This window comes from Muntiacus reevesi, chromosome 6 (genome assembly GCF_963930625.1).
Source record: "Muntiacus reevesi chromosome 6, mMunRee1.1, whole genome shotgun sequence".
Classification (NCBI taxonomy): Eukaryota; Metazoa; Chordata; class Mammalia; order Artiodactyla; family Cervidae; genus Muntiacus; species Muntiacus reevesi.
Genome location: NC_089254.1, coordinates 60,005,591 through 60,021,414, shown reverse-complemented (window position 1 = coordinate 60,021,414; position 15,824 = coordinate 60,005,591). Strand labels below are relative to the sequence as shown.

Below are 15,824 nucleotides of genomic sequence, written 5' to 3'. Positions count from 1 at the left end.
GAGTTTTGACTTGAACTTTGGGCTTTGCAGGTGGTGACATGGTAAAAAATCTGCCTGCCAACGCAGGAGACACGGGAGACCTGGGTTTGATCCCTAGGTCAGGAAGATCCCCTGGAGTAGGAAATGACAACCCACTCCAGTATTCTTGCCTGGGAAATCCCATGGACAGAGGAGGCTGATGGACTACAGTCCATAGGGTGGCAAAGAGTCAGGCATGACTGAGTATGCATGCAGCATCAACTGGAAGGATAAAGTTGAAATGAGAAAGGCTATGGGTGGAACAGGTTTGTGGGGAAGAACAGGAATACTGTTTGGTACATTGTGAGTTTGATATGCTATAAGATGTCCAAGTGGAGATCTTGGCTAAGTAATTGGATATACAAGTCTGAAGTTCAGGAGAGAAATCTGGGCTGGAGTTATGAAGTTAGGAGTTGTCAGCCTGCAAATGTTATTTAAAGCCATGAGACTGGATAAGGTCACCAAGGGAGTGATTTTAGTAAAGAGAGGGGAGTCAAAGACTGAGTGCTAGAAGTGTCGGGACTTTTAGGAGTTTGGGAGAAGAGGAGGACCCAGCAAAGGATGCTGAAAAGGAGCATAGAGTGAGGACAGAGAAAAATCAGTAGAATGTGGCATCCTGGAAGCCAGATGAAGAAAGAGTTTTAAAAGATGGTAGAACCATAGGCTGTGTCAAATGCTAATAGATCAAGGAAGCTAAGGGCTGAAAACTGTAGATTTAGCAGCATGAAGGTCATTAGTGATCTTGAAAAAAACACCTTTTGTGGAGTGATAGAGGCCAGGTCTAGACTGAGATGGATGTACAATAGAAAGGAAAAGAATTTAAAACATCGAATACAGGCAATTCTTTGGAGAAGTTTTGCTGTCAAGAGGAGCAAAGAAATGGAAGAAGATACATACAGAAAGTGGGGGGTCACGATGCAGTACATTATTCCTGATTTGATATTTATTGTCATCTTTTACTATTTATCTAGACCCCAGTCCTTGTACTTTCTTTATCAAGCTGTTAATTCCTAGTGGATACTGTTTTTTGCCAGGTAAGACAACAGTTAAGGTTTTCCTTGACTAGTTAACAGGACAGTTTGCATTCCTGGAGTTCCAGCATGTGTAACTGCTGCTCTCTGCTTCTGAAAATTCACCACCTTCCTTCCATTCAGCTTACATGAGAACCCCAGGCTTTTAGGTGAGGGAATTTTGACAATATAAAGCAAAGATGATCAGAATAATAGTAATACTTATTATTAAAACACGTATCACTTACTATGAACCAGGTGCTATTTGACGTGCTTCACATTAAATTAACGGATTTCCCTCATGGCTCAGCTGGTAAAGAATCTGCCTGCAATGTGGGAGACCTGGGTTTGATCCCTGGGTTGGGAAGATCCCCTGGAGAAGGGAACAGCTATCCACTCCATAACTCATTTAATCTTTCCAATTACCCTATGAGCTAGATACAGTTATCATCTGCATTTTGCAAATAAGGAAATTGGGGCATAGAAAGATTAAGTAAACAGTTAAAAGAAAATAAATCAATAATGGTGAGGCTGGGATTAAAATTCTGACAGCCTAGCCCCAAAGTCCATGCTCTTAGGGCAACTGGAGAATTTTAAGAGACAGGTATTAGCTAGAGAGATTCCATTTTACACAAATGACAGTTTTTTAGAGTTGCTGGGCTAAGTTTTTCTGAGAAACAAGATAGAATAGGAGCTGTTGGGTATTTCCCAGATTTATTAGACATTAGTGAACTGTTACCAGGGCATAATCTTGGAATGATGTGGAGAGCATTCTTCAAAAATAACTTTTCTAAAGACCATATTTCCCATATATTTCTTCAAGCTTCATGAATAACTTTCCAAATCACAAGTATATATTAAACATACACTCTTTGCAAAAGAGAAAAAAATTCAGCTATTTTCCTCTATGTGTTTATTTTCCTGTGGGAAGCTTATTTGTTTATCACACAGGCTATAGAACCATCTTGAAATTAAAGTAGATTATATGTGAGCATTAATACTATACTAGTTTTTAAAGGATTCTTAAAAATTCTTTAGCTCTAGAGATGAAGTATGAAGTAAATGACTCTTTGTTAATCATTATTTCTTAGAACCTGGTGAGCACTACCACTGAATCCTTCATTAATAATCCCTTCCTTTTCCAGAAGGACTTGCCAACACCCGTAAAGTATTCACTGGGAGAATTAAAATCATATAAAAGTAATTGGCATACATTTAAATACATTGCTTTATTCCTCTGTTCCTTGGCTGCCTCCTATGTTTAGTAACACTAGGTCAGCAGACTTCCTCTTTTAAGGTTCATCTGCTGGCCATTTCAATTTCCCATGAGAAAGCAAACCTACCACTGTTTTACCCTTTTATCTTAATGTTTCATCCATTTATGTCATATTATCTTGTGGGTTTGCGTTTCTCAGTAGTAATGGCCCTGCTGGTAAATAGAAAACAATGAATGTGATTGTCCACCCTTGATCATCATCACCATTTGAGCCCTTTTAAAATTCCTATTGTAATCTCAGAAGAGTGGTTATCTAGAATAGTAGATTATTGGTGATTTCATCTTAAAAAGAATGTGTGCACTGTTTTTCAAGTGAGTTATTTTAGTGCCTCTTTGACAATTTCAGCTTTGACCATTGGATCCAGCTACTAATAGAAACATTCCACCTCTGGTCTTCGTTCCCCATTTCTGTTTTCACCTAAGCATGTTTTCGAGCATCAGATATAAATTCGTACCATGCTCATGGCTTGTAGTTTCATGTGTAATTGGCTGTAACGTAATGACTAACGTATGTTGGAAGTTAGTACTGAAAATAATAGCCCAGCATTTGCTGGGGGCTTATTCTGTGCCAGGCTCTGTGATAACTGTATTACAAGCATCGACCAAATTAATCTTCATCTTTCATAAAGTGAATGCTGTTATTTTCTACATTTTAAAAAAAGGAAACTGAGGTCCAGACTCATGTGACTTTTCTCAAGATTTGATGATACTTGCCATGTCCCATCTCGGATATTCCTTCCCATCATCAAAGGGATGGTTTATCATCTTGTGTACATTTCCCTTCTCTGCAAAATATGACCTTGTTTAAGGGGCTATTGTAGACATTTATCATTAGATAACAGAGTTGTTTTGGAATGAATCCTGAGTACTTGCTTGTGCCTGCGTGCTAAGACGCTTTAGTGGTGTCCAACTCTTTGTGACCCTATGGACTATAGCCTGCTAGGCTCCTCTGTCCATGGGATTCTCCAGGCAAGAACACTTGTTTAGGTTCCTCATTTGTGAGAGAGTATGATGAAACAGGCACTCTCAAGAGCCACTGTGTTCTTCACCCTTTTCTCTAAACCTTTTTATAACTGAAGTGACCCAGCTGAACTCTTGGTTTCAAAATCTCCATCCATCTAGTCTCTGTCATTTTTAAAAACAACACAATTTAGTCAAGATTATGGCTTTTAATTGGGTTGTGGAAAGAAATTCGTTGAAGAAACGTTGCCAGGATCACTGGGGAATTAATAGCCACTTGATGCAAGAGGAAAGCTGTGAAGAACACTGGCTCTCTTATTATGTAGTGTCCAGGCGAAGTGGAGTTATGCTCATACTGTTTCATTTTTTTAAAAGAAATTATTATTGCAGAACTATTGGCTTCCTTTCTTTCTCAACTGTAGCTATAATGTTTTATTTGTGCCTGTGTACTTCTGAGAGAGAGTTGGTCTCTGAAGAGGGAGTTAGGAGAGGAAAGTATTTGAAATGGAAATGTCTTAAAATTATGTCTCTTTCCAGTTGCACATTGGATTGCCTTAGGATTTAGAAACAAAATGGAAATTAAAAATCACAGTCACCTTCTTTTAGAACAAAAAAGTGCTATATTTATCAGTATAGAAAAGATCTAGCTGAAAGACAATGGATCTTGCATTTCCTTGCAGAGTGCTCTAGACATTGATCAACTGGCGAGGGAAAGCAATTATTAACTTTCTCTTCTTCCCCACCTTCTCACAATGGCTGGGTAATACTTTTGTGTTCTTGTTTGGAGGATTTAATGGCCTTGTTAACATGTGGGAAAACATTGTGATTGGAGACTTTAACAAAATAGTGAGTAGTCCTTTTTTTTTTTTTTTTTTTTAAGTTCCATGTTTATGTTCTTACTGGGTGTGTGTCTTTCCAAGTACTCCAGGTTAAGAACTAAATGTGTTAGAAAAACAGATGTAATGCAAATAAATGGGAGAGTTCTCATTTCCTTCAGTGAACAAAGCTCTGAGTTCCTGAGCAGTAATTTTATGGGACCTTCTCTCTATATCAGAAGAAATTGTGCTTACTCCACTTCTTTCTCCTGAATTCTATTGTATCATATCTGACTAATGATCTGTAGGGCCAGACAAGTCACCTACATATTGTGGGGGGTCATAATGCACTAACATACTGTAGAGCTTACTCTTACCAACAATTAATTGGGGAATTCACTTTATGAAGCCCTGTTTACAGAGTGACATCTGGAGAAATTCTTAACCTGGATCCGTTCCAATCTGTGGGATTTATGGACTATGCTTGATTTTTTTGTAAATAGGACTTTTCTATGTTTGGTACATTCTGTTTACATAATTATCAGTGGATGAAAATTGCTATGTTCCTGTATTTCTTAATCCTTTGTACTGAGTGGACCTACATTCTAAGTGGTGGTCTAGCTAAAAAAATACCTGGACAGCTATTATTATTCAAGTTGTGGAAACATCTTAAGGCCAGGAGGACCCTACTCTGTTAAATCTAGATTCTCTGACAGGAGCCCTTATACCCCACGGACTTAATATTCAGCCATTATGGGAATTTTAGAACTTGCTGAGACACATGCTAGACCCCTTAAAATATATTAGACTCACTTTTATTCACAAACTTGGTCTTGTGAGATGTGAAATGGAACTATTTTAAAACATAGGTGTGTGCATACCCTTGAACACATTGAAGTTCTTACTGGGTGTGGGGAGATCAAAGTTTGTTATTAGGCAGTGGAACTGAACTCTCAAGCATTCTATAAGGATCATGTTGGACACATATTACAGTGACCTTCACCTGCCTCTCTGTGGTTAACCATTATTATCTGTGTTAACTAGTAGATAAGCTACCATCTATGCAGTCAGCATGTCATCTTGAAATGTATAGAGAAAGAAAAGTTACAAAATAGATTTAAAAGAGACACAGAAAACAAATATCATATATTGGAACTGGAAACCTAAGACTTTATTGAAAGATATTTTTTTCTTCTGTTGTCCTGAGTTTTGAACTTGTAAAATTGAACCAGATTAAGGGTGGGGTATCTTCCATGTTACAACCAAAAAAAGGATCTCATGGAAATGGAGATGAGAAAGATATCAACTAATGCTCTCCAGTTCCTCCTTAAGGGAAGCAGCAGCATCGTATGATATCAATCTGATTTGTCACGCTGTATTCATTCAGTACTGTATTAGATTCTTGAGGGCTTTATTTCCAAGATGGGCTTTGACAAGGTCTCTGGTTATTGTCCCTTGGACTGCAAGGAGATCCAATCAGTCCATCTTAAATGAGATCAGTCCTGGGTTTTCATTGGAAGGACTGATGCTGAAGCTGAAACTCCAATACTTTGGCCACCTCATGTGAAGAGTTGACTCATTGGAAAAGACCCTGATGCTGGGAGGGATTGGGGCAGGAGGAGAAGGGGACGACAGGGGATGAGATGACTGGATGGCATCACTGACTTGATGGACATGAGTTTGAGTAAACTCCGGGAGTTGGTGATGGACAGGGAGGCCTGGCGTGCTGCGATTCATGGGGTCGCAAAGAGTTGAACACGACTGAGTGACTGAACTGACTGACTGACTGACTGGTTGTTGTGTTTTTAACAATCTCCTATACATGTATTTTTCTGTAGTATTTGCTTAGTAAGTAAACCCAATTTCACAGAAATCTTGGCTGTCTAACATGGCCCTTAACTACCTTCTCATGCAGGGAGGCACAGGTTTGATCCCTGGTTGGGGAACTACAGTCCCACATGCTGTGGGGTGTAGCCAAAAATTAAAAAAAAAAAAAAATGAGAGAGAGGGAGAAGACTGAAAATCCTAAAGAAAAGAAAAGATATAAACAGACAAGAATTTAAAAATAAAGTGGCCCTTAAGCACAGAATAGGCACGTGTGCACACACGCACACACACCCCCACACACACCCATACCATCAGTCCAAAAAATTCCAACAAGCATAGCTTTACCAGTTATAGTGTACTCTTAAGGAAATGTTAAGTCCAAGTACAAGATAGATTGGGCCCTTTGATTTGAAGTCCAGTGTGGAGGAAGGGAGGTTGGTGGAGAATTAATCAGGTGAAGTGCAGCTCCACTTCTACTCCAGAGCTTTTGGCTTTTTATCTCCATGCCAGCCCTTGTATAAGTCTTTATCTGTATTTTATATACAGTTGTTCCTAGCCATATACCTCCTACTCTGCATCACATTTTTCTAACTGCTATTATGTTTTTTTTCTTTAATATTTTATTATCTGTACCTTTAGTAAGTCACCCCAAATATCTTCTGTAGAAGTGTACACACAGAAATATGGACTATGTTGCTAATTCATCCTCCCCTCCCCACTTTTCCTTTTCATCCTCTATCTCCTCTCTTTTACTCACTTCTCTTCCTTCCATTCTTCCGTTTTGTCAAAAAATTTCTAAATGTTCAGTTAAAATTGGTTCACAAACATACTATAGGATTTTTGACTTCCTATAGCTTGCATATATATATATATATGCATTTATATTTCATATATAATTTTACTTATTTATTTATTTTTGTTATTTTTGATTGTGCTGCATCTTTGTCGCTACACCGGCTTTTCTCTAGTTGTGGAGAGTGGGGCTACCCTATAGTTGTGCTGTGTGGGCTTCTCATTGCGGTGGCTTCTCTTGTGGTAGAGCATGGACTCTGGGTGGGCTTCAGTAGTTGCGGCTCCTGGGCTCAGTAGTTCGGCTCCCAGGCTCTGGAGCACAGGCTCAGTTGTTGTGGGGCAGGGGCTTGGCCACTCTGCAGCATGTGGTGCCTTCCTGAATCAGGGATTGAATCCATGTCTCCTGCATTGGCAGGCAGATTCCTTATTACTGAGCCACACGGGAAGCCCTCGAAAAAAATATATTTAAAAAAAATATAAAAATGAACAAAGTAAAAGAGCATTATCAGGAAGACTCTTATGCTTGTCTATATGCCCTGCATGTGGATATGTGTACACATTTAGACAGAGAGACAGAGACTGAGAAAGGATAAAGAGTAAAACTTTTTCAAATGGATACATTTTCAGAGAGTTTTTTAATATTCATAGTTTCTGATTTGAGAGAATAGCATTGAGACATGTATATTACCACATGTAAAATAGATGACCAGTGCAAGTTCGATGCATGAAGCAGAGCACTCAAAGCCAGTGATCTGGGACAACCCAGAGGGATGGGGGAGGGAGGGAGGTGGGAAGGGGGCTCAGGATGGGGGACACGTGTACCTGTGGCTGATTCATGTCGATGTGTGGCAGAAACCACCACAATGTTGTAAAGTAATTATCCTCCAATTAAAATAAATTAACTTAAAAAAATTTTTTTAATGCTCATAGTTTCTTAGGGAAGCTTTTCATGTTTAAGATAGTGAAATATTCTTTTCAAAGCATCTATTCCCCACACTTCACACGAATTAAAAACCTTTGAAATGGAATCTGAATGTTAACCTCAAAAATACTTTATCCATCAAGTAAATCTTGATTAAAAGAAAAATGTCATTGGTATATATTTTTGAGGTTTTTGCTGTTTTTAATTTTTAGTGACATTTCAGGCATATGAACAGAAGATTCTTTGGCTGGCAAATCAGAGCAGGGTGTCTGTGGTCATTTGTGATTCTCAAAGTGTCTGCTTGTTTGATTCCTTTTAAACATGGGAAGATAAAAGAAGAAAAATGTTTTTCCTCCCTGAAGGAATGGAATATTTGCACCCATATACTCAGTTGATTGCAGAGATCTCTGTTGCAAGAATATAAATCTACAAAGTTCTAAAATACACTCAAAGAACAGCTTGCCAACTTTCTGGGTTTTCTGTATCATTAAAAGGAAGTACTGGTCAGGACAGCCAACTTACACACAAATCCACTGAGATCTTTCGGGAAAAAAAGGTGGTTTTGAGAAAGTGGTAATGGTTTAGCAAGCAGGAGAACCAGGCACAAGCCCTAGAATATAAGGGGCACCCACTACCCTCTCTGTTTTTAAATGAAGGTGGTTGTATTAAAAGCTAAAGTTCTTTCATTCCTCAGAAATGGTGTGGAAAGTGCATCTATGCCAAGAAAATTCATAGATGACAGAAATGGTGAAAGGTACTTTGTGCTGAGCACTGTGTTCGGTGTATACAGTGTCACGTAATCCACACAAAAGGCCTCATTAAGACCCTCTCTTTACAAATGGGACAACTGGTAACCTGCCTGGGTCTGACAGCTAGCCCCAGCCTGACCCACTCCTGAGAACTTTACAGTCGAAGTCAAGACTCGCTGTTGGCCACCCATCCCCTTCACTGTCCCCACCATTCAACTGCTCACCTGATGTTTTGATAGAGGAAAAGATGAACAACTGGCAACAATCCCAAAATCTGGGGAACTCTAAGAATTTAGGAAAGGAAACTACCTTTTTTTCTCCCCAATCTAATCATGAGAAAAACATTAAACAGTTTCCAATAGAAGGGCATTCTGCAATATACCTGACCAAACACTTGTCAAAACTTCAAGGCCATCAAAAGTAAGGAAAGTTTGGAAAGCTGTCACCACCAAGAAGAGTCAAAGGAGAGAGGACAACTAATGCCATGGGGTTTTCTAGATGCGATCCCGAGCCAGAAAAGGATGTTAAGTAAAAACTAAGGAAATCTGAATGGACCATAGATTTTAACTAAATGTACCCATATTGGTTCATTGATCATAACAAATGTACCATACTGATGCAAGATGTTAACAACAGGACAAACTATGTAGAGAATATACAGAAATTCTTTGTATTATTTGCCAGTTTTTTTCTATACATCTAAAACTGTTCTAAAAATTAAAGTTTATTAAAGATAAACTTATCACTGCCCAAACAAAAAGCATTTTTAACAGTAGGGCTAGCAATATTCTTTTAAAGAACTGCTACTATTACTCCTCCTCCTCCTTGTTACTATTGTTATGGCAATACTGTCAAATGATCTGACTGTGTTAAATGCCTCTAGGAACATTTAGAATTAGGATGCTATATGAAGAGTAGCTTGAATTAGGCCAGGGATTGGCAAACTACTTACAGCCAGTGGGCCAGATCTGACCCATTGCCTGCTTTAATCAATGAAGTTTTATTGGAACATATCTGATGCTCATTCATGTTTTCATTTTGTCCTTGGATGCTTTTGCACTACAGTGGCAAAACAGAGACCAGAGACCAGATGGCCCACAGCCTAAAAATATGTGCTATTCAGCAAACCTCCTGTTCAGGCTACCTGAGTACCAGGTAGTGAGGTAGGTAAGCTGGGCCACCAGGATTCATCTGGGTTAGAATCAAGTATCTGTCAAATAGAACTCAGCAGATCAAGTAGCATGAGTAAGTAGAGTAGTCAACTTCAGAGGTGGCCACGCGGACCCCTTCCTTACAGAGTTGTTTGAGGACTGAGTGAGCTAATGCATTGAGAATTTGCGGCCAAGTGCCCAGCACACAGTGAGTCCACAGCACTATGCTTTTCAGACCAGGAAGTCCCTGGCTTTCCCTTGCTTTTGCCGCTGGGTCCTCTGTGACACACACACACGATGTGTGTTTGGGTAATTTCATTCGGCTGTGGTTTTTCTTCCCCTTCTCCCCTTCTCCTCGGCGTCTAAGCCTAGGATCCTTTATCTAACATCAGTGGAACCCAGACTCCACTTCCAAGATGGGCTTCAGAAGGCCTCTGTTAGTTTGAAGATTTTATATTTTATTTTTCTCCTTTTACTGGCTACTCTGGAATTTTTACCAAATATTTTTTCCTAAAAAAATCTTATCAGATATACCCATCTGCCCTTCTTAGCAGATTCTAATTCGGTAGGTGTGGATGGGGCCTGAGGTTGCATTTATAATAAGCTCCCCAGCATATCTGGTGCTGCTGGTCCAGTGATCTGGCTTAAACCAGTAAGGCTAAAGAGGCCTTCTGACTTGCTGGATCTGCCTTCTGACTTGCTGGATCTGCCTTCTGCTGCCTGCTAACTGAACTAAACTTGCCATTTTCTTTTTGTAGGGTATCTAGTTATCAGAAGCAGCCACCCTACTCTATAACCCTTATAAATGTTGCCATGCCACAGCTACCTGATCTCCCAGTCTTGACCTCTAAATGTACCTCATCCCAGTTAACCATGGATGAAAGCTTAAGCAATTGCATAACCCAAATTAGGATGCTGTATGAAGAGTAGCTTTCTGTGAACCTTTGATTAGGCCACAGACTGGCAAACTACTTGGTATTCCCAGTCTGTTTAACCCCAGCCATGGAGCCCTTATTTCATACAGATAGATGGGTGATCTAACTTCAAATTTTCATCTTGAAGTCCTGCTTTTTAATACTACTTCCCATGCCAGTGATTTTTGCAAGAAAACAAACCTGAGACAGAAATTAAAGTAGCATTTTATTTGGCCAATTCAGGGGAGGGAGGATGAGGAGAAAGGGAAGTGGGTCAAGGAACTATGTGCACCACTTTGTGATGCATCCTGCCTGCCTGACCACTTTTCTCAAAGAGCCAGGAAGAGAGCACTCAGCACACAGCATTTTTCTGGAGGTTGGCAAAAAAGGAATAATAATTCAGAGTCAACCCTGAAAGAAGCAGTAGCTGAATTCTCCACCGGGCTCCTTCCCTTCCCCCTTTTCCCGTTGGTCAGAATGCCAGAGCTCCCATCCTGCTGTTCCTTCCAAGCTTGAAGTGGCAGAAACTCCAGGTCCGTAGTTGGTCAGTCTGGCCACCTGGAGATATCTGAAGAAAAGAGGGTGGCATTTCTAGGGCATGCGATTGGTCAACCCTGCAGTGGGATTTGAAAGATTCGTCATCTCTCTGTACTCTGGACAAGGCAAAACTTTTATGCCAAGGACAAGAGATTACATATGTTGTAATTCACGTAATGTAGCATCTACAGGATCATCTAAAGCAACTGACTTCTCCGTTGTGCCTTCTCACTTGCTCCAGTATTGAGTCGGCTGGAGTAAATGGTAGACACTGATTAATCAGTGGAGACTTGCCTCTGCACGCATAGCAGCACCGCTCTCTGACCACTGCACTCTCTCCCATCTGTTGGCAGGAGACACTTCTCCACTCTCAAAGTTTTCTCGCATGCAAAGGTAGCTGCATCAGTACAACGTTCCTGTCCTCATCCTGCTTCTTCCCTCTGCCTTGGGGATGGAGAAATGACTTAATCTGATTTATGAGTCTAGAAAGCCATTCTTTGGCCTATTTTCTTGGGGTTGGTGTTCTGTTTTGCAGGGAGCACTCCCTTCTTTTTTGGAGAAGGAGATGGCAACCCACTCCAATATTCTTGCCTGGAAAATCCCGTGGACAAAGGAGCCTGGCAGGCTATAGTCCAGGGGGTCGCAAGAGTTGGACATGCTTAGTGACTAAATCACCACCACCACTCCCTTCTCTCTGTTCTTCCTGTCATTAACCTTACAGAGGTGCCCCTTCCCCACCTCCAAATACCCTGTTCCCTTTTTCTCAGTTAGATGAGGGTCCACGAGAAGAAGGGTGCTATCTGTTGGGCTTCTCCGTAGTCCCACAGTGGCTCTGAGCCTGTCCCTGTCCTCACAGTACCTAAGCAGTGCTCCTGACAGCCACACCTGGTAGACCAGCAGGTGAGAGAGAACCTGCTGCCACCCAAGGCCTGCCCACCAGGGATCTCTGACTGATGCTGCAACTGGGAGCCGTATAGTAATGCTTAAACACAGGCTTTGGGAGTTGTCAGGCTTGGGTGTGAGCTATGTCTTACTCCTTAGGAGCTGTGTGACCTTGGCAAAGACTTAATAAGAATAGCTTTGGGAAGAAAAATAAGTACACTGTACAACATGTTAGAACATTTCCAGGAAATGAGGTACTGATCTCATGAGACCTCCATTTTCCTATCTGTAAAAGGAGAAGAATATTATCTGTTTCATGGCATGGTTTGTAGGAACTAAACAAGATAATATGGGCAGAGTTATCATCACTGAGAAAGTGTGTAGTAATGATAGTTATTGTCACTATGATCTGTAAGTTTTGGAAAGAGATTAAAAATAAACCTGGTTCTCCTTCTGGATAGGGCCCTAGCTATTTTCAGATATAGCTGGGTGAGTTCCATTGCATTGATGGATAATTCTAACATTTCCTGTTTGGGGAACCTCTGAGGCGACCTCTAATTCTTATTTTATGAGTGTGGAAATCCTTGTCTCTCAAGTTTCCCTCAACATCGATTTCTTTTTCAGAGCTGATACAGAGGGATAAGGTGTATTTTCCTTCAGACCTGGGATCTGGCCACTTCCCTCTCACTTGAATGATGTGGTTTACACATCAGTGCTGCTGGTACCCTCACTTTATAAACCCCCTCATGCATAAAGCAAAACTTGAATATGGAGGCTTTGGACTCAGTGTATGAGAAGCCTCAGAAAAAGAAATAAAAATCACACTTCATTTACAAGAAGAATGGCTTTGGGAAAAAACGTGTACAGTATACAGCATGTTAGTACATTTCCAGAAAAGTGATGGCAAATTAGTCAAATCAAGTTGCAGATGTAGTCAGGAAGTTCTCACATGAGTTTTCCATACAAGATTTTGGTGGATAAAATCAAATGACTTATACTTAATATTTTAAAAGTGCAGTCGTGCCAACTCATCCTCAAGTCACCTTGGAATTGACTTGAAATTGAAAGCTTCTAAATGCAATTCATGGTTTTGCTGTTGAATAATTAAGTGTATGTGTCTGTGATAAAAGGTGTTGGGATTCAGGAATAGAATTAAACACCAGAGAATTACCACCATGGTCACCGTCTCAGAACACTAGCGTCCATTCTCTTTGTTCAAGGAAGATTTCTTTCCCTCATGCTTGATGTGGTTTGTTTCTCTTATAGTTTCTGATGCTCTGATCCCAAAGGGAATTTCATACTATTAATATAATTACCATTATAGTATGGGTATCACATATACTATAGATTTTGTCCATTCTGAATTTTAAAAGGATAAATTTGAAGACAACACCATTGCTGTTGTTGCTGAGTGATTATCGGTGTGTCTGAGGACAATAACTCATTTCCAGCATTTTCTCCAAAAGAAATACATTGAAGATTATTATTATTTTTTTGCTCAGCTCCTGAAGATTGTTGTCTCATCGTTTATTATCTTCACGACTGGTGCGTTCTTAAGCTGTTGTTGATGTCCAAAAAGATTGATTTTTCTGTTCTTTAAAATATTATTTGTATTTTTCAACTAGGTGGCTGTGCTCCAATCCCAGAATCAGACCTAGAGGAAAGATCAATAGAACAAGACTCCTCTGAACTGTTTACCAACCACAAACACCTCATGATGGAGACTCCTGTGCCTGGTAAGAGAATGGGTGGCCCTCACAAATATGTCAGAACAGTGACACTCTGGTCGGGTTTTGTCATACCAAAAAGCATTTTGCAAAATTGCTTGTTTTCTAACTTTTTATCCTTCCCCTTGACATTGGTGCAGCTGAATTTGATCATTTGTATATTCCTTTCAATATTCAGATCTTTTCTCTCTCTTTTCTCTCTTTCATTTCCCCAGAAGTTTCACCCCTCCAAGGAGTCACAGAATAGTTGAAGTAGAATTGTCTGGTTGAGGGGAAGGAAGATGGCCTTCCGAAGGTTAACCCTGTGTGGACCTCATGCCAAGCACAGATGAAGGCCTGGCCCAGGTGCTTCATCCAGCTTACCTGCCAGGAGATAACAATGTGTAGAGACGGGGATCGGGACTTCGCATTTTTCTAGGAGGATTGTAATAATAGGGGCAAGGCAGCTGAACTTGTCTTACCAGGAAAGGATGTTGCTGCGTTTTGGTCATCTGTATGATTTCAGCTGCAGGATATAGTGAGAGAATATCTTCTGGGGACAGACTTTATAATGCAGAGACCTAGATCCTGTTTGATACCCCAATTTTTTCCACAGAATTCTTATATAGTAAATGTATCGAGTTTAATAAACATCTCATTGTCAAACAATATCTTGGATTTTATTTATAATCAGAGGGTTATATAGTTGATATCTTTATTTAATGGGAAGAAGTTGAATGGAACTAAAAATGTTGCTGGGCTTCCCAGGTGGCCCAATGATAAAGAATCCCCCTGCCAATGCAGGAGACACAGGAGATGTGGGTTCAGTCCCTGGGTGGGGAAGATCCTCTGGAGGAGGAAATGGCAACCCACTCTAATATTCTTGCCTGAAAAATCCCATGGACAGAGGAGACTGGTGGGCTACAGTCAGTGGGCTCACAAAGAGTCAGACGTGACTGAGTGACTGACCATGCACGCAAAAAAAGTTGCTACTCCACAGTAAGACTTGACTATGGTTGTTTTATAAATGAAAGAAACTACGACTAGGCTAAGAGTAGGAAAAGGTGAGTTTTATAGTATTGTATGAAAATGTTTAAAATATTTTCAAGGAAAAGTGTTAGTAGCTCAGTTGTGTCCAACTCTTTGCAAGCCCATGGGCTGTAGCCCACAAGGCTCCTCAAGGAAGCTAGTACATTAACATCCTCTTCTCATTACCCAAATGGGTAATACCTTTTAAAAGTCCAGATTATAAAAGGATTCACACTCTACTATAATTAAAATATAAGGTTTTCATATGCAAGAAATAAAGAGATTTTGTCAATTTCAAGTTAAAATTACAGTTGCAAGACTAATTTATTTAAACAAAAATATGTCTGTGCCAATTTTGGAATACCTCACCCAGTACAAGGGAGAAATTGGCTCATGGTTTTTCTATATGTGAAACGTCAAAAAATTTCAAAGGATGTGTTATTTATTATTTATAGCATTCTTTTTTTTAGGAGATGCAACAGAAGATTGAATAGTTTTTGTTGTGAAGTGTGTGAGTGGACAACTTCTAGCCTTTGGGCCAGAATCAACCATTAGGTTAAGGTTTTCAGCCTGTGGGGACCAGCAAAAGATGTTCATGGCTCTGTGTAAGCCTAAAGATGAAAAACCACAATTCTTCCGATCATCTTTAACAGCTTCATTGAAGAAAGGTTAGACGAGAAGTATATTACTTCTTTAAAGAGTGTTTCTGAGTTATGTTTTTTTTTTTTTGGATATTTTATTCCCATGGACATTTTTTCCATGGAGTGCATATGTCCATTAGCTCATCTCTGTTTTTCTTTCCTTTCTTGTGAGTCATGTCCCGTTTGTAGTGTCCTATCTGCCTTTCTTTAACTCAGTTTCTTTCTCTCGTTCATCAGCCTTAATCAGTCTTCCCCTTCCTCTGTGCCCCTCAATTCTTCCATTCACATTTGAATCTTTCCCTTTATTTCCTGTACTATTTTAAGACTGAAGAATATTGTTTGATTTGTAAAGGTTACTTTAAATATACATGAGTGCAGTGATTTCTGTCTCTTTCATATTTCTCCTCCATTGTTTTCCTTTTATTTATGGCTGCCACTGTTGCTCTATTCCATAAGGGAGTGACTACCAATGTAAATTCAAAAGACTCCCTATCTGTGACTGGGGAGTTTAAGGTGACTTTTGTTGCTACAATTACATATTATACCGAGAGTTTTTATGTTCAGAAGTATATTTGTAAGATATTTACCTAGAAAT

The 15,824-nt window shown here is 39.8% G+C and overlaps 1 protein-coding gene across 4 annotated transcripts in view; it reads left to right on the top strand.

Moving 5' to 3' along the window:
• Nucleotides 1-14,228, top strand: part of BBS9 (Bardet-Biedl syndrome 9) — a 440,246-nt gene extending 426,018 nt beyond the window's left edge. For all 4 annotated transcript variants that reach the window (XM_065939388.1, XM_065939386.1, XM_065939387.1 and 1 more), the window contains 2 exons: nucleotides 13,479-13,589; nucleotides 13,796-14,228. In XM_065939388.1, the coding sequence (XP_065795460.1) occupies nucleotides 13,479-13,589; nucleotides 13,796-13,827 (143 nt within the window). In that variant the 3' untranslated portion in view covers nucleotides 13,828-14,228. The remainder of the gene's footprint in view (nucleotides 1-13,478; nucleotides 13,590-13,795) is intronic.
• The last annotated feature ends 1,596 nt before the right edge of the window (nucleotides 14,229-15,824 follow it).